Below are 19,681 nucleotides of genomic sequence, written 5' to 3'. Positions count from 1 at the left end.
ACAAAAAGTGAGTGGTGTGTTTACAACAGTACAGCTTTGAGGTAGTATGAACCTGAGGCTGGGCTGTTCTGGCAGTATGACAGACTTCACTGAAAAATAAATGCCACTAGGATGTGCAAAGTGGGGTGAGAAATACCTGTGTTTCTTTCTTTTTTTAAGTAATGGCATACTTTCTATGGAGTTACTTCTATGGAGTTACTTCAGTGGGTTCTGAGTTTGCACATCTATCAAACATAGATTAATTATATTTGTCTAATCAGGTAACAAGATTTACTGATATAAAGATCCATGTTATACTGCAGAACTCTGGGGACACTTAAATTAAAGCGAAGGACATAAGGGAGGTAGAAAATCGGAAATAACATGAAATGAAAGTTTTACACATTAACTAGTCTATCAGGAGATGACATCATTACTAAAAAACATGGAAGAGATAAATAAAAAGTTTGGGGGATGTTATGATGGGGGAGATGTTGCTATTAAGGGATATCCTTCGATTAGATATGTTTATGTGAGCATTTAATAGAATATTTTTATTATACACCATGTAAACATCGGATGATGACAGATATGTTTTCTTTACAGATTCTTTTCATAGGCGACTCCACCAACAGAGGGATGATGTACTATCTAATTGAGAGACTGAATGAAACGCTTCAGGAGTGGCAGAAGCTGCATGGCACTAAACTCTACCCCAGTGTCAATGATGGAAAGACTCCGATCAGTTACTCCTACTATCCCCAGTTCTGGAAAAGCCCTTCATTGAGACCAGCATTTGAGAACGCACTTGAACATCTCTTACAAAGGTACGATGGAACTACTATGAATGGCAAAATGCCACCATTGTGCGGTCATACTGAATGTGCTGAAAAGCTTAGATACCCACTAATGTGGCCGAAAATGAACTGCAAATGACAAGGAAGTCTTGTGATCAGGAAGCCAGACATGGTTCATTGAAATGTGAGGCAATCCAGTTAAAATGTTTACCATCTGTTCGAAAGCAACATGTGTTGTTTTTCTTTCTGGATTTCAGATCACAGCCCCTTGAGAATACTGACCAGACGGTATTGGTTGTTGGTGGCGTCCAGTGGCTTAATTCCAATCACCTGCAAATTATTCACAAGGTTTTAAAGAGGTAACTGTCTGCAGCCACTGTCATTGATGTTGTCATCTTTTCTTTAAAAGGGCCATTTTAATAACCAAGCCTCATCCAGGGTTTATGGAAAGGGCAAGTTTAGAATTTAAAATTAAAACTTAACGGCAAATTTTACGCTTCAAAATGTTTTTATGTCTAATTAGGGATCTTTAGCATTTTAATTTAAACTTTCTCCAAGATCAAAACATATTTTCTGGTCAGGTTTGATAGCACATACCTGTAATTCAAACATTTCCAAGGTTAACATAAGGGAATAGTGAGCTCAAATCAGACAGGGACTACTAAGAGCTTGTCTCAGAGCAATCATACATGTATATTGAAAGTTTTAATAACCTTATCTAAAACATTCTCATTGCTATATAAGTGATTCTTCAGATGAAACAAAGTAATTAATGTATTTAAGGTAGATTATTATCATTATTAAATAATATCCATGAGCACACAAAATTCTGTCTACAGAAAATCTTACTATATGAAAAATCAATAAAATAGGAGTTTAGTCCTATATAAATGTTCACAGTCTCAAAGAATTCTGTCATATATGCCGATGTCATTAACAAGCAGGTAGAAATGCATCAGACGCTTGTGACTTTAAAATTCTGACCATTTTATTCAGGGAAAATTTGCTGAATATCCTAGTGATCATCAAAACTTTGGGGATTGGATTTCACCTGCCGGTGGATGGAGTGCATTTCTTAGCACAGGTAAGGCCACTTCTCCTTAGGCTGCATGACTTTAGGATCCCTGATAGCAACGGATCCAACAGGCATTCTACAATTCCTATCAGCTTCCATAAAAATAAAACCCAATATGATTCCAAATACATCCTAATGGTTCCTGCAGACCAAAAGACTGTAGCCCATAAATGTGCTATAAATAATGTGCTGTATTCGAGAGAGAAACAAATAAGAAACCTAAGCTGTGCTAAGCAGCACTGAGTGTATAGATGAAAAGCTTTAGAGGTTATATTAAGATACTTTCCCTTCTTCAGATTCATACTGAAAGCACAAATGAAGTTGTCAATAACAGTGAATCTCTTGGGGAACAGTATATTAAGTGTGTGTGTGTGTGTGTGTGTGTGTGTGTGTGTGTGTGTGTGTATGTGTGTGTGTGTGTTATCATTGTTTTCACCAAGTTGGCTATCCACAAATGAAAGGCATTGGGTGCCTCTAGCCAGTTCTTAAACGTAGTAAATTTGTCTCAGTACTGAGTAGGAAAATAAGCAAATAAGCACAGAAGAGAAAGATATCTGTAGGTCAGAGAAGCAGCTCTCCTTACTCAAGCACAGAGACCAGCCCAGGTGTATACACAAGCACACACACAGAGTCACGGTTCAAGAGCTCACTGTCCATTTAATATGTAAGTAGGCTAAGATTGATTTTTTGAGTCCGTCTTGAGCCGATCTAGCTTTTACAAGCACAAAGCATGGGATTCCCCTCTCCTTCCTAGAAGCTTTGTTTTCTGGAATGCCAAGTGTCCTATAATACAGAAGAACTGAAGTCAACATTAACACTCCAAATCCAGCAGAGTGAGGACATCTTGGGTTTGGGTAATTTAAAGCAAGTTGAAACATTAACTTCTAGGCAATAAGATTTAGGATAATTGCAGACCGGGAGAAGGGACTTGGATAGTTGTATGCTGTAAGTTAGGAGTTGGAGCCTTTTTAATGTTACTCAAAGGCTGCAATTCTTTCCAGAGACTCAAATAGCATCACACACCTCCAGACATTCCTGTTATTACGTTGTTCCTCACAGCCGCTAGTACTGGTGACCTTCATTGACATTTAGGTTGTTAGCTCCTATCCATTCATCGCAGCAGGTATGTCTTCTGCACTTGCTGTATTGTGGACCCTGTGTTAAGATTCCACCTGCCCCCAGAGCTCATCGGTCTTTACAAACAGTGAAGACAAAAGGTGGGAGGAAGACAGGTAGAGAAGAGAAAGGAACCGGGAACTATGGCCAGTGATTCTGCACACCATTCTGAACGCTACTATATACTCTCATAGCTATTCAAGAAGGGCCTCTGGCTTGCTTTGTATACTCATTCCCTGCCAGCAGAGCCTAGGCATGCATGCACAGGAGAAGAGGGTTGTGTGTACACACACACCGAGCATGTCATGCTCTCAGTGACTTCCAGACATTTAGATCAATGCTTCGTCTTCATGGATCATATTCTCACCCACCTCCTCATCTGGGCAACGTCCAAACATCTGTCAAGTGTCAACTTTAGTGTCACTTCCTCTGGGGCCCACCCTTCATGAGGTTTCTCTATTCATTGACATTATCTTAAAGAAAACACTCTTCTCTGAGTGCAAGATTAAATTAAGCACACAGAGACAGGCAGAGACAGCAGACAAACATACCATGTTGCTGCATACCACTTCTTTTATCTTGGTGTTGTTTGCCTTTTAATGAAAAAAAAAATCAAGCATTCCTGTTACCTTTCAGGGATGGGAAAGGAGATGGTGGTTCCTTCCCTGTGTTAGCTGGGAGGATTAATGGAGTAAGAGGATATACTGGGAATATGCGTAGAAAGGATAAAAGGAAGTTCTGGGAAGTAGACAGGAAGCATTTGCACTGCTCTCCAAAGAAGTTCATTCTGTTTTCACCGTGTAGCCGCTGAATGGCCAACATGTTGAAGCTTGAGTTCAACACAGTGTCTGATACAAAAGGAGAAGCAAGTAGGCTGGACAGGGGAGGCACAGTCTCACATCGAAGGCAGGGTTTGAGAAACTAAACCAGGCCATGGGAAGGTCTTGGAGTTAGAGTAATTGGTGATGCTGTCCCTCCTGAAAAGGGTGGACTTGAGCTAGAACCTCAGCCAGTCAGCAACACAGTAGGAAAGGAGGGAGGAACACGATCCAGAGGGGCAACTGCTGGAACCCTCCCTCACTTTAGCCGCTTCTCCCAAACCACACTCCTCCTCCGTATCCAAGTAGCAAGCCTCACTCAGAGCTATTCTGGAGTCTTCTCTGGAGGTGTCATAGTGCCGCTTTTCCACTTCTCCCAGCAGGGAAGATGTGTTTTCCCCCCCAATAAAGGATTTATTAGCTGTGAATATATTCATTTCTCCAATTAGAACATTTGTGTTTTACAAGCACAGACCACACCCCATGTCCCCCCTGCCATTCTGTCCTTAGCAAGAAGCTAAGCAAAAATCAGGGGCCAGCAAATATTCAAGTGGCTTAATTCAGTGAGAACCCAAGTAAATGAAGGTCTGCCTCGTGGTCAAATACCAGTTTTCAATTTGAGAAGTTTAAATGCATTTATAAGCAGTGAACTTAATTGTCTTTAGGTAAGGGAAAATCCAAAACTCTGTGTGCACATACTCATTTATTGTTGCATCGGGTATAAATCAAAGGCTATGATGATGTGTTGAGAAAAGATGGAGCACATCTTTATTTTTAAAATTGATATGGATTTCATCTTCAATACAACCAATCTTGATAAAAGAAGATACTGTTTGCATAGCATCTTTTCAAGTTACTAAGGCATAAACTAATCCTCAGCTAATGAAAACCCTGTGTGTCTTGCTTGGCCATGCAGAGTGAAGTACGGAACTTATATAAAGAAAATCTGAGCATTCTGGAAGCTGCCAAAAAATATGGCTATGAAGTAGTAGACACATTCACTATCACAATGGGACGGCACAAAGAGTTTCTGCAGGGCAATTGCGGATGCCATTTCCATGAGGTATTTGTACAGGCTCTCAGAGCTGTGTAGCTTTGGGTTGCTGGGTTTGTTTTTTTTGTTTGTTTGTTTGCTTGCTTGCTTGCTTGTTTGTTTGCTTGTTTGTTTATTATACCTTTGATGTATTGCCTGTTGTACTTCGCATGAGAAACAATTACGTGAAAAGGAGACTAAGTGGCCACCAGCTTTGTGAACTGAGGCATTAGAAGTTAGTGTTCCGACATGGAAAACTTGACATCATTGATGGTTGAAGGCAGGAAGGGAGTCTAAGGAGGGATGCCTTCTCCAAAAGACTTCACACCTCCCTTGCACCAAAATCCCAGTGAGTTTATTAAAAATATCTCCCCAGAAACATCAGGGAAAGGTTACTTACAGGAACATGTGACTTGGGACATCTACAACACTAAAAACTCACCCAACGCAGGTGATACATCATAGAAACTGCATTCTCAGAATACCCGGCTCAACCTTCAGGCTACCATAGTCTCCTCCATAGTCTCCTCATAGTGACACAACAGTGTCACTGCTTAATGGAGATAGTATTTGAGAATCCTGTAGCTTTCTGGGCTTCTTGAGTCTCGTAAGTTTCTTAGCTGCTTGAGATGTTCGAATCTCCCACCTCCCTCTAGTCTGGAATGCTTCAGTTCTGAAGAAACAGCCACAGCACACTTGGAATCTGAGCTCCCTTGTTAACCCTTGTGTAAATGCAGGTTCCAGGAGACTCTGCTGGCACTCAGAGGAAGGGTACCACAATTTACCTTCCCATCAGATCTTAATTCACTCTGTTTGTTCTTTCTCAATCGGTTTCTTTTACAATCCAGAATACATTTAGTCAATTGACTAGTTAGATGGAGTTTATTTCTGATCCTGTTTATTTACTTAGATGATGTCACTCCACCTTTATCCCCAGGTCCTCAAAATACCCAAAAGCTGTTAAGACAGTACCTGTTCTTTATGCTGTGCTAATAGATGCTCATCATCTTCTTAAGCGACCAGTGACACTAAATCTCAGAGAAGTGAGAGCCAGAAGCCACGGTGGGGAACATCTATGTTTTGAACTATCAGCTTGAAACTTGTACATATTGTTTCAGGACAGATTTTAAGTTGTAGGACACTGTGTGCCTACTAATTACTTCCACATGAAAATATATCACCCATAGAGTACGTGTCCTATTTATAAAATCTACATGCTTAGAAATACAAGCCTGAGTAATTTAGAAGAGAAAAAGAGAAAACAAAACACAATGAACCATCCCAAGATCATGGTGTATCACAAAAGCAAGCCAATCATCACCAAACTCAAGGGAAATGGGAAGTTTGAAAAACAGCATACATTTTAAACCTCTTTTTAGGAAATGTTTACTTATTTATGTTTATATAATGTGTCTTCAGTTAGGACACTCGAGGAAGGGTTTGTGTTCTTCTTTTTCTGCCTTAGAGCTCTGAAAGACTAACAAGAAATTGTCTTCCAAAGACGGAGAACACAGCTCCAATTATAAATGGAAGATGTCCTTCCCACATGATTGTATTACACATATCTCCTGCCATTTACACTAATAGTCCTGGAATTTACAAACCACACACACACACACACACATACACACACACACACACACACACACACACACACACAAATCCTTTGAACTGCCCAGAGTAGAATACTGATTTATAATTACTGCTAGCAGAAACTCTCTTTAATTTACAAAAGAAAGATTTGACCATGATAGGTAAAACATTTCACTTATGAGGTTACAGTGTTGTCCTACAGCCATCACACACACATGGCATTTGGTTGACGATACTCCTAAGGTTTGGATGCCAAGCCATGCTTGTCTCCCACAGATGATGTCAGCTGATTCCCACGTGCCATGGTCCAAACTCAAGCTCTCAAGATTGCAATCAAATCGGCTTCCAGGGGCATTTGCCTTTGTGGCTATAACATGGGGTTGATGATATCACCTTTCTCAAACCCACACACTGATCATGGACATAATCATTCTTTTTTATTTTTTTAATCATTTTATTCGTTTACATTTCAAAAGATATCCCCCCCTCCTGGTTACCCCTCCACAAAACCCCCATCCCATCCCCTCTCTCCCCTCTCCCCTTTACTTCTGTGAGGGTGCTCCTCAACCCACTCACCCACTCCCACCTCACCCCTCTAGCTCATCCATCTATGCTGGGGCATCAAGCCTCCCTCCCTCCCCATTAAAGTCAGACATGATCATTCTTTACGGGCATTTTGAAGTCTTGGTACTCAGGCCATCTCTCATAATGACATTGACATTTTAGAGTCTTTCTATAGTATCACATATTGAAATGTAACAAAAAATCTTCTTTTGCTTTATGTTCATGTCTTATGAGATTAGAAAAAAAAAGTTCACCTGAAGATAATAGAAAACAAAACAAGAAATGTCAAGAATTTGGGTGCAGGAGTTTTATCTTCTTATAATCAACTAACCAATCCTCATGTACAGTGAAGGATACTTCGGAGCAGTTGGTATAAGCATTGCAGTGAGAAATTAACATCTCATTGCTGTGTGGCTAGGATTCTACTGCAGACATGAGAAACCTGCTTCTGTGAACTCTGCCTGTCACAGGTGAAAGTGAAAGTCTTGAAAAGCCTCTTTTGTCTGTGAAGGTACCAAAAGAGAACAGGCTGTCACCATGAACCTATAAACTGTTTCCAAATAGTGTGCATACAGTTTGACTCAGAAGTCCTCACTGATTGGCAAAGCAGGTGTTTCTTTTTATGGGTGGGAATGGAATCTTATTTTCTCTGTGTTTGTGCAGGACAACAAACAAGATCCTAGGAACTCTTGCCCAACAGAGGATTTAGATGGTGCCGTTTGTTGCATAGCAAACATCTTTTGTGAAAAGCAGAGACCTGGAAACTATTTGGAAATATCAGCCCAAATCTAGCTGCAAAAGGGACAAACCCACAGAAAATGCTGGGTGCCTATTAATTAGTCTAATCAGTTGTGCAGGCCTTATGTAATACCTTTAATGTCTGGCAAATATGACTGTATGTTATGACTCGGGCAACAGAAAGAAAGCATCTGGCTTAAGACCCAAAGGGTTGCCTTGGTGTGTAGACATGGAAAGGAAAGAGGAAAGTGTGTTAGTTCTGTTAGAGATGTTTTCTACAGGATTCTTTATTATTTGACCTAATTGGATAAACAACATGATGGAACATAAAAATATTTCTTTCTTGTTCTCCTTCACATTTCAAAATGTAACATCTAAACATAATGAGGACTGAAAATATACAAAATACCTGTGAGCTGAAAATGTAACCCAGTGATAGAAAACTTGGTACTTAGCTAGCGTGCATGAAACTCTAGATTAAATCCCCAGCACCACAGATACACACACACACACACACACACACACACACACACACACACACACGCACGCACGCACGCACGCACTCATATGCACACATATAATGCACACAAACCCCTTACATTCATCCGTCTAAAACTAAAGTAATAACTTTTGAAGGAAGAAAAAAGAACAAATAAAATGAATACATACCTGATAAGAAAAAAAATCCCAGAATTTAACGGGCAGTATGAATTTTCTTTTTGTAATTTTTAAAAGCTAAATATAATTACATCATTTACTTCCCCCCTCCTCTCTCCTATGCCCCCTTCACTTACTTTCAAATTTACAACCCTCTCACCCCTAATTAGTATTGTCACATATACACAAGTGCATAAATGTATAAATACAACTTGCTAAGCCTGTTTAATGCATATACACATAATTCTAGGGATTATCATTTGCTCAGACCAGTTAGGTGCTCATTCCTAGGGGAAGACTTATTCTCCGTCTCTCTACAGTCAATAGTTGTGAGTAGTTCTTTGTCTAGGGGTGGAGCCCTGTGATATTTTTTCACTCTCTAGTGTGCCTATTGGTGTTATTGTCGTTGTTCAGGTCTTGTTTAAGCAACTATGCTGTTGAGGTCATAGGTGTAGGTTCCCTGTCATTTCTGGGAGACACAGTCACATAGCTGACTTCTTGGTCCTCTGGCTCTTACAATCTTTCCACCCACTTCTTCCACAACCTTCCCTAAGCATTAGCTGTATGGTTGTGTTGTGGATGTGTCCATTTGGTCTGAGTGCCTACATGGCTAGTTGTTCTCTGCATTTTGACCTTTGTGGCATCTTGTAATGATCTCTATGTGCTGCAAAGAGAAGCTTACCTGTGAGTACGAGGACAAGCATTTAGAATACATTTAGGAATTATACTGGTTTAGTAAAGTGGTTGTAATATGTTCCTTCTCTAAGATCCATGACTCCACTAGCCCTGGGTAATTGATAAACTGGGTTTCGAGGAACCTTCATGGTTTTCCCCCTGTTGAGGTTGTGTTGGCCTTTAAGTCCAGTCACACAGGTGTTGGTTACCTCCTAAATATGAATACTACTATTGCATCTTTAGCGATATCTTAGCAAAACCTAAGCATTCATAATAAATTACTATGACAATATTCTCAGAAAATGCTCTTAAGTATTTTAGAGCTTTACTACTGTTATAAAATAGCTGGAGAATGCATTACAGAACTCAAAAAAAGAAAACCTTATAAGCCATATGTCCTCAAAGATAAGACTCAGATCTCTTTTAGTTTTTGTTCCCATTGGTATGGCCTGTACTGCCATTTACATTTACATAAGCAAATGTTTTTTGCTTATCCTTCCTTACCAGTTAACAACCCAAACAAGTTGGTTGCCAAGTCCTGTTTACATATGTATACGCTTCTCAGCCTCTGCCCTATATTCTGTTCCAAATACAGCGATCCTGTTTATTCTTTGAGGCAGTCATCCAGCATTTGTTTAGTGAGTCCATTTCTTGAGCTAAACAGTAGAAAGTAAAAATAAATAAGGCACATTTGCTCCTAGTCTCATATTACTAAAATGTAAGTTATAAAAGCCCATATAGCACAATATATATAGTTGCATGTTAATGACACATAGAGGCCATAGTAATTACACCAAAAGACATATAGGATCTAGTCTGAAGATTGAGTGGAGCTCCTTTTTGAAAAACAAACAAACAAACAAAAAACCAGAAACAAAATCATAAAACAAATCTGCTTAGTTAGACTGTGGTAGGAAACTGGCCCTAGCCAAGCCCCAAGGATGCAGGCCTTTCTGATCCCATGGAACAGGGAGAAACTCTGAAATAAGCTTCTGTTCTCAGAGAACAAGGAGCAATTCTGGATATGGTAGAGCATCCGTGAAAAAGAGGGACTGGAGAAAAACAGTCATGGCCCAAATCATGGTAAGAGCTTAACCTTTAAACCTGTAGGTAGTGAACAGCCACTGAAACTCAGAGATGTCTTTAAAATATTCACTGCTCTTACAGAGAACCTGTGCATCGTTTCCGGCACTCACATGGTAACTTACAAGCGTCCACAACTCCAGTTCCAGGGGACCTGACTTTGACCAAATGATTGTGCCCACATGTTGCACATACATAACTGCAGGCAAACACTCATAACATGAAACGCACATAACATGAAAATAGATACATCTATTTTCAAACGTTAGGGCATACAGCCAAAGAGGGAGGGGGGATATGGAAAGAACCAAAGGAAAAATGTAAGCTAACTATTCCAGAAGTCAGATGAGAAAAGGTAAAGACCTCCTTCAAAGAGCGCAGAAGCGACAAGCCTAAGACAGAAGTGGACGAACACAAGCTATTTTTAAAGAGCATAATCTGTAGGTTTTATCTGTGGAATGAAGGCGTGGGAAGAATCAAAGAGGATTCCTAACTTGCATGACTGATTAGAGAGCTGAGACATCAAGTGAGACAAAGAAGAAGTGAAAAGGGATCGGCTTAGGGAAAAGATGACGAGCTCTGTTCTCAACATGTTGCATTTGAGATGCCTGTAGGACATCCAGGTGGTGTTCTGAACGAACGGACAGTTGGATACACAGGTATGAAGATCAAGGGGCAGGTTGGGACTGGAGGCAGGATCGGGAGTCATCAGTAAATAGGCAATAGTTGAAGCCATAAAAATAGATCAGGAAAGGCTTGAGGAAACATGATCTCGTAAATTTAGAGCAGGAACAGTTAGAGGCAGAGCTGTAATATTGTTTGTACAGGTCCATGAATAGTCCCCTGGAAAGCCAGAATTTAAAAAAAGAAAATCATCGAGACAGAAGCAGCAACGTCAAATGTAGTAAACACTTCATTTCAGATAAGGCCTTCAAATCCTCATTGTTTGTCAGGGAGAAGGTCCTATCTGACATTGAAGCATAAAATAAGATACTGGTGCAGGAAGGAAAGGACCATCAATTGTAAAGATATAACAAATGGGAGAAGCAGGATTTCAGAGGCCTTTTATCTAATAAAGAACAACAATGAGAGAAAAATATTGGATTCAGAAAAGAAAAGCATTCGTCATGTTTGATTACTCAAGAGAAATAATCAAGAGTTAAAAATATAGATAAGATTGAGGCTACTGGGGCAATGCCTCCCTCCGCTGAGATGGGCAAGAAGTCAAAGTCACTGGTGAGAGGTGAAAGAGGTGTCTCTTTGTCATTTATTTGTGATAGATTATTTTGATGTTTTCAAATAATAGCTTCCAGTTTCTAATTCTAGGAAACATTTTTCCCATTCCTGAACCACCCCCTCCCTGTTTAAGAAACTGATTCCAGATAGTTGCTTCTGCATAAAGTAACAAGGACTCATTCTATTACCTGCAAGCACATTCTCAAGTTTTCTACAAGTGAATTAGACTAGAGACATGTCAGTATAGCTAGAAAAGTGACTGAGCACGAGGTCCCCAATGGGGTCCCCAATGGAGGAGTTAGAGCAAGGACTGAAGGAGCTGAAGGGGTTTGCAACCCCATAGGAAGAACAACAATATCAATATCAACCAACCAGACCCCCCCTCAGAGTGCCCAGGGACTAAACCACCAACCAAAGAGTACATATGGAGGGACCCATGGCTCCAGCTGCATATGTAGCAGAGGATGGACTTGTTGGACATCAATGGGTGGAGAAGCCCTCAGTCCTGTGAAGGCTTGATGCTCCAGTGTAGGGAAATGCCAAGGCAGAGAGGCAGGAGTAGGTGGGTGGGTGGAGAAGCACCATTATAGAAGCAGGAGGGAAGGGAATGGGATAGGGAGGTTGTGGAGGGGAAACTGGGAAAGGGGATAAAATTTGAAATGTAAATAAATAAAATAGCAAAAAAACACATAGAGAAAATAAATAAGAAAAATAGAAAGAAAGAAGGAAAGAGAGAGAGAGAAAAGAAAAGTGAGCTCACCCTTCAGCACGCCATGCTGATGCAGTAGACCATGATAGCAGGAAGTTCACTACCAACTTTAAACAATCTAATTGAGATTCCAAGCGGCCAGGAGTAGTGTACTCCATACTGTTTAATATTCTGTCTTGGCAAAGACATGATGTATATTTGTACATCTCTACTATATGAATTCTCAAATAATATTAGGATACTAAGTGATCTGAAAACCCTTACAATAAATAAAGTTGAACTTTGAACTGAATATGATCATGCATGAAGGCTGAGGCAGGAGGATGACTGAGTGCAAGAATTTGAAACCAGATTGAGCAGCAGAGCAAGATGACAGCAAGATGCTATCTCACCAATTAATTAATAATTAGTTAGTCAACTAATTAGTTAATGTCTAGATTAGTTTGATACTAATGTCTAGATCTGGTTTTTTTTCCAAACTCTTAGGAGCATGAAAACATTTTTTCTTTCTATTTCATAAGTTCATTTGCATATTTAGTATCAGATATGAGTTAAAGGGTTTGATCAATTTTTCAGAGATGGTACTTCTTAGAAAGCTCTACATATCTGCTGAATGAGAAAACTAAAACATCCTTATTTCTTAACTACTTACTGTCTTACTCTAAATGAAAAGTCAACAAATCAGACCCAAAGTATAGTCATTGCTATCAGTAACCACTTCCCATTGCAAATGGCAAATTCATCCCTGGGCTCCTATGATGCACAGACACATTGAACATCCCAATGCTTGGCCAAAGCATAGAACGGATATTAGCTCTGGGAATGGTCCAGAGACTAGACATGGAAGAAATGGTGACCAGCTCCTACTACAGCGAGCCCTGATTATTTTTTTTTTATAACCTTGTTCTCTTGTGTGGTCCACTTTACTTTAAGAACAACTAGTCACATCCCACTATGGATGGCGGGAAACCAGGTCTGGTGAATAGGCCTAACATCAGGCATGGGGTGGGGGGGCCTTCCTAAAGTGGGAGGTATACAAGTATTTCTCTTCTCTTACTCTTGAATTCCTGTGAGCAAGACTCTAAAATTGTAAAAGTCTTTACTTCACCCAAAGAACTCATCTTATAAAATGTGACTTGGAAGACAACAGAAATTAGAACTTCAGATGCCTAGGGAAGAGGCACCAGTGGGAACCCACTGGTTGCTGATTGTCTGAGTGATTTTTGTTTCTTTTTTGTTTGTTTTAGTTTATTTTGGGGTTTTTTTTGTATTTATTTATTTAATGTATGAGTGCTCTATCTGCATGTATACCTTTCCGCGGAAGAAGGCATCAGATCCTGTTATAGATGGATGTGAGCCACCATGTGGTTGCTGGGAATTGAACTCAGGACCTCTGGAAGAACAGCCAGTGCTCTTAACCACTGAGCCATCTCTCCAGCCACTTGTTTTGTTTTTCAAGGCAAGGTTTTTCATTGTAAGCAGCCCTAGTTGTTCTGGACTCACTTTGTATATCAGATTGGCCTCAAACTCACAGAGATATACCTGCCTCTGCCTCCCAAGTGCTGGAATTAAAGATGTTCACCACCATGCCCAGCTGATTGTCTAAGAGATTTTACAGCCAGCTATTTGTGCAAAACTGGTCAACCACTGGCTCCTTTCTCCGGGTCCATGCAAACATGAAGCTGCATCTGTGCTTACAGTATCTTACCAGTGAATGGCAGAGTTGGAACTGGAAGCACAGACGTAGTTTAACCATGAGGCTTGAAAAGGGATATAAAGGTAAAAAATATACCTGATTGAGAGAGCTCTTGAACCTGTTCCCGGGCCGCTGGAGTGCCACAATCAGAACAAGCCCTCAGAGGTCTCCTGATGAGAAATGAGGTCCCTAAATAAAAAGACCAATTATTGTCAGAGCAGATCCCTACAGGGAAGCTAGCAGTTGAAAGCACTGGTCACACAAAGGATCTCTGAGTCTTTGTTTTGATTTGCTTGTTTATTTACTTGCTTTTGAAGGCCCCTATAGTCAGGTTTTTCTAGAATTCATTATATACTCCAAACTGGAATCATTTATGGTGGTCCTCCTGTACCAGCCCCTCCCCCCCATATACTGGAATTATAAGCCATTCTCAGGTCGATGCCTTATTCTTAAGTATTAACTAGAAGAGAAATAAATGAAACAGACACATGAGAGTCAACATCCAAAGGATCTGAAGACCCCAGAGATGTGTACAATAGGAGGAAAGTAGGAACTCAGCTTAGAATCATTGAGACCAAGGGGACATTTGATTTAAGGTTGGACAGTCACTAGGAAGCTACGTGGGAGTGTAACATAATAGTCTAGAACCCCATAAAACCACACTGCTCACTTCAGAGTTTAATTTGTTCTCAGAGACAGTGCTGAGGACCTATGGCACTGGTTCTCAACCTGTTGGTTGTAACCCCTTTGGGGGTCGAATGATCCTCTCACAGGGGTCGACTGAGCCCATCAGAAATATCAGATATCTATATTATGATTCAGAACAATAGCAAATTATAGTTACGAACTGGCACCAAGAATAATTGTATGGTCAGGAATCACCACAATATGAGGAACTGTATTAAAGGGTTGTAGCATGGGGGAGGCTGAGAACCTGTGGTCTCTGAGTTAAGCTCTCAGAAAAAGGAGGGTTATTAGGAGGTATAAAAGAGAGCAGCAATGCTCAGTGAGAATCTGAAGATCCCCAAACAGGACACAACTCACCCTTAAAAACATGCTATCCCGTGCCCTAATCTGCAGCATCCTCATCTCATTTGAAACGTGGACTCCCTTGAGTCGATACAGCTTTTTGAATGTTCCATAATTAAATATCTGGAAAGCGAGTGAAAGAAAAATCAGTTCTTTCTACCTCCAGAGTTGTGTGCTGTCCTGAAATGGAATTAAAAATTAGAAATACCAGCTTCTAGATGTTTCATGTTGCTTTAGTTTGATTCCATTTCTGTGGATTCTTAGGCTTCTTAGCTAGTCGTGCTTTCAAGACTCGCTGGCATGCCAAGTGACTATAAATAAACAATACTTCAGCAGTATACACTTATAAGTTGACAGCATGTTTTCTATGGTCAATTGCATGTTTTCTAGCCTTAGAAAGCAATCGGGTCACCTTGTAGCTCTCAAAACCCATTCAAGTCTGCAGTCAGAACGCCCCTCTGAGCCAGTCCAGGGCAGTTCTGGAAGACTTGCACCATAGAAATTGTTTCCTATTTTGTTCTCTGAACCTGGAACCACATCAAAAGTTCCTTGGAGGTTATTCAGGTCGAGGTCAGTTTTAGAAAAGGTATTTGCTTGTCGCATATCTGCCTGATGGATTTCCAGTTCAGCAAGCCTGTGCTCTCTGCACTGGCTTTTGGAAAATTAAAAAGTTATTTCAGATGTAGCTATTAATTGCCATGGCAAGACATTCATTCTGATGAGTGTTTATGTGAAATCAATTTTGAGTGTTGAAACTGCCTGTGCTAATAGTTAAAATTTCAATGCTAGTTTCATGGTATGACTTAAAATAATTTTCCATTTGGAAAGTCTTAGCAAAAATCCTGGGTCAAAAGTAATCAAGTTGAAATCTGACATCTCTGCACATCCTAAAATATCTCTATGACCACGTTTTTATTTACATAAAAATATATAATTGTAAACTGAGAGATATCTTAACATATTTTAAAAAAGAAAACTATGGGAAAGTAAAAGTTACTTCTGGGCTGCAAGAGACAAAAATCTCTGTTCTTCCTCCACTGAGGCACCAGGCAGCTGGTTGCCTCTGGAGTTTTTAATCTGCCTATCACATTGGTTTCCATTCTCAAATTGTCCTAAGTACCATAGCTAGCAGATTGACATAGCAATTACTATTGAAAGACAATTGTAACTTTGACCTGCAGATAAAGTTATCACTCCATACCTGTGTACATCATATTCTAAGCTAGATCCTTGCTATGCTAAATCTTCATTATAAAACATGACAAATGATAAGACAGTAGTATATTGAACAACGCGATCACAATAATAGACTGTCACATTTAGGAGACCAGTCATCCTCTACGTCTTCTTAATTGAAAGTATTCTTCACAACAGCAAGTATAGAAAGAAGGCCAAGAAGAAATGTAAAAGGACTCACTTTGGATTAAAGGGAGTGAAAGACTTGTTGGCGAATCCTCCTAAGTAAATACTTCAAACATTTGCCAAGACATATGTGCCTGTGCCATTAACTGTATTGTTGTTAATCATACGAATCCCTTCCTTTCTAGGTAGGCATGCCTACTTTCCGAGAGTCGTCTCCTCTGTAGCCCACCCTAGAGCAGTGTTTGTGTGTACAACTTAGTTTTAGTCCCTGGTAGAAGTGTCCTGTGCACCTTTGTACTGATTTCAAGAACTAAATCCTTCACTGATTTTTTTTTCCTAATAGCTAATTTATACTGTTTATTGTCATTGCTCAAAGGCAATCTGACATTCGTGTCACTAGCTGCTCTCTTTCAGAGGTACACTACACTTGACACATCAGTTGGATTTTAGCAGCCCCAAACAGCCCTCTGAATTCTGGGAGGATCCCAATTGGCTGGTTTCCACAAAAGATCAAAGGGAGGGAGGTTTTTTTTTACTATACAGGTATCAAACATCTTCTTTGGCGTAGTATTCCCAACCTGTAACAATGTGCCTAAATTACTTTTTCTCCACTTTAGAGACTGGAAGTAAAATAAGGTGATATTTTGACACTTGGACATAGAGTAGCAGTTTGAAGGCTGGATACTGCTTTTTACAAATAAGTTCAAAGAAATAATAGGCCTGTAAAGAGACTCTCATGCCTACTGTGAATTAGCACCCAGTTTTCTAAATGTACCTAGGAACTATTCATTACATGAAAACAACATGGTGCCTGACCTTCTAGATCTAGTCCCAGACAATGTCTTTGAAGTCACTTCATTCTTGTTCCTACTTCAAGTATCTTAGACATGTGTCTTTATATAGTCCCCTTGAGGGTAGGGGCCAGATCTGAATTCCTCCATGTGTTTTCTAGCACAGAGAACTCTGAATATTGAAAGGTGGGTATTACATGGAGGGAGTACTCATTAAGTATTTATATATGAAATACCACCTTATTTTATTTCTTTTTCATTGCAAAGGATAAAAATGAATTGTTGTTCACTCTAAGTTTTAAAGTAAGTATAGACAATAAAAATAGAACTCTTCCACGTGCATTTGCAATGTACATGGCTCAATTTTGAAACTATATTTTTTATTTTAATCCTATTTATTTAAAAGTGTTGGGCTGTTGGTATTTATGGTTGCTAGATTTATATAATACGGAGAGCAACTTAGAATTTATTTCTCCATAAAAATAAAAACTATGTAATGCTTTTTAATCTGTAGAATAAACATTGTTCTTTCCAGCTTACTACTGAATATTGCATACATTCAGTTATTAACCTACATTTTTAAATGTATATAATTCAGCAGCCTTTATTACATCTTTGTTTATTTTATTTATATGCGTGCATATACATGTGCATATATATTAGTCAGAGAATACATATATAGAAGTCAGGTTTCTCCTTTCATTACATAGGTTCTAGAGAATCGATTTCAGATTGTCAGGCTTGGTGGCAAGCACCTATGCCACTGAGCCATCTTGCAGGCCCCTTGAGCCCAAACTCTACAATCAAGTTTCAGAAAGCATAGCATTTAAGGTTGTTCTCCATAAAGAAATGTTCTATCTTAATGTAGGCAGAAACATACTATCTATATAAGATAAAATATGCTTGACAGTGTAACAAACATTGAGCATGTGATTAATGCCAGATTTTGTCCAATAACTGCATTCAGACCTCTAACTTCTAAAAATGGGCATGAGAGACCCACAGAAATGTTCAGTTCAGTATGTTAAACTGGGCAAACTCTAATATGCCCTACCCACCCATGATGAACTCTCACTCCTGGAAGTAAGACAGAATGACTTTATGTGTACTTTGAGACAAGCCATTCCAGTGAGCTCAGTGATTACTGAATTACTCCAATGCAGGCTGTTGCCTTCTTGATGAGACTCAAACTATAGATAAGCCATAGCTGCAGTCAAGTGGAAAGCACGATTTAGGTTGTTTCCCCACAAGGCTTTTTAGCCATAGTAAATCATGCAGCCTGGCCAGAATATCTACCCATGAGTATGTTACAGGCGACGTGTAATCAAAGCCCTCAGCTCAAGCACAGAGCTCTCTATAAAAGCACACTCTTTTTCAATTCATATTTTCCTCCTGCTCCTCAGATACCCTGATTGCCAGATGAGTGGCTTATCAAATCTTATGTATAAATATTCTGTTGACAATCAGGATGAGGACAGGATTATAATTGTTCCCTAGATGTCAGATTATAAGGCTTTAAGGAAAGATATCCTGAGCTGGCACGAATCTGGAAGAGCAGAAGGAAAACTGAACAGAAAAGTCATGTTTCTGAGGGACATTGAGGGATTCAGAAAACACAGCTATACTTGGAACTTAAAGACTGTGAACCTTATGTCTCAATGGCCCTGAGTGCCTGCACCAGACCCTGGACTCAACCACAAGAATAGACACACACACACACACACACACACACACACACTCACACACACACAGAGAGAGAGAGAGAGAGAGACAGAGAGAGAGAGAGAGAGAGAGAGAGAGAGAGAGAGAGAGAGAGAGAGAGAGAGAAACTGTGTGGGAAGAGGAAGGAAGCAAAGGTCCTAACAAAGAAGGTTTTCCTTTGGCAAGGAGTTAAGTCCTGATCAGTTTTGAGGGTAGACTTGATTTACATTCATGGAAGAGAAGCTCCTTACAGAAAGCCCAGCCAGTACTTTTGTTCTCAGATGATCATAGTTACTTTCCTATATTGACTTTTTTTATTGGATATTTTATTTATTTACAATACAGATGTCATCCCCTTTCCCCATTTCCCCTACCTAGAACCCCCTATCCTATACCCGCTCTTCCTTTATGCTTATTATGCTAGTTTGATTAGAAGCATGTATTAAGGTCAGTTCTAGGTTGAGGGTCTAGCAATACAATAGATGCAAATAGTTGAGGAAGAAGCAATACAATAAACACAAATAGTCAAAGAAAGAGTTAGGCATTAAACCCAGTTATGTGAACACTCCCATGATCACTGTTTCTAAAGGCTTATCAGGATGACCAAAGTATCTGAGCCTACTTCCCTATTCTAGCCCAAGGTCATTTTCATGTCTGAAGCCTACTTCCTTGTTCTTGTTCCTAGCCTAAAATTTAGATTCCTGTCTGAAATTACTTCTTTGTTTTAGCCTAATATTTAGATTCCTGCCTGAGATTACTTCTTTGTTGTAGCCTTTGATTTAGACTCCTACTTGAAATTACTTTTTTGTTCTAGCCTAATGTCAGATTCCTTCCTGAAGCCTACTTCCTTGTCCTTGGCCCATGTCAGCTTCTTACCAAGCAGCTCCAAAGGCTTTCCACCTCTCCCCCTTTTTTATCTCATTAACAAGACTGAGCCTGTTTTAGATCGTTCTGACATGAAAGCCTTCCTTACCCATCATGGAATATGCATTATCAAAGTCAATGCACTTATGTCTTAGGTTGGCAAGT

The 19,681-nt window shown here is 39.7% G+C and overlaps 1 protein-coding gene and 1 long non-coding RNA gene across 3 annotated transcripts in view; one reads left to right on the top strand and one right to left on the bottom strand.

Moving 5' to 3' along the window:
• The window catches only part of Cped1 (cadherin like and PC-esterase domain containing 1), a 263,483-nt gene that overhangs the window by 238,151 nt on the left and 5,651 nt on the right, over positions 1-19,681 (top strand). For both annotated transcript variants that reach the window (XM_076913661.1, XM_034519389.2), the window contains exons 18-21: positions 586-806; positions 1,034-1,135; positions 1,773-1,860; positions 4,702-4,848. In XM_076913661.1, the coding sequence (XP_076769776.1) occupies positions 586-806; positions 1,034-1,135; positions 1,773-1,860; positions 4,702-4,848 (558 nt within the window). The remainder of the gene's footprint in view (positions 1-585; positions 807-1,033; positions 1,136-1,772; positions 1,861-4,701; positions 4,849-19,681) is intronic.
• LOC143434563 (uncharacterized) overlaps positions 8,971-19,681 on the bottom strand; it is a 40,803-nt gene continuing 30,092 nt past the window's right edge. The window contains exons 4-6 of the long non-coding RNA XR_013104167.1: positions 14,814-14,921; positions 13,866-13,958; positions 8,971-9,701 (exon numbers count right to left, since the gene is read on the bottom strand). This is a non-coding gene — a long non-coding RNA (uncharacterized LOC143434563). The remainder of the gene's footprint in view (positions 9,702-13,865; positions 13,959-14,813; positions 14,922-19,681) is intronic.

Source organism: Arvicanthis niloticus, chromosome 15, assembly GCF_011762505.2.
Source record: "Arvicanthis niloticus isolate mArvNil1 chromosome 15, mArvNil1.pat.X, whole genome shotgun sequence".
NCBI lineage: Eukaryota > Metazoa > Chordata > Mammalia > Rodentia > Muridae > Arvicanthis > Arvicanthis niloticus.
Note: the sequence above shows the minus strand (reverse complement) of the source record. Positions and strands in the feature narration are given on the sequence as shown.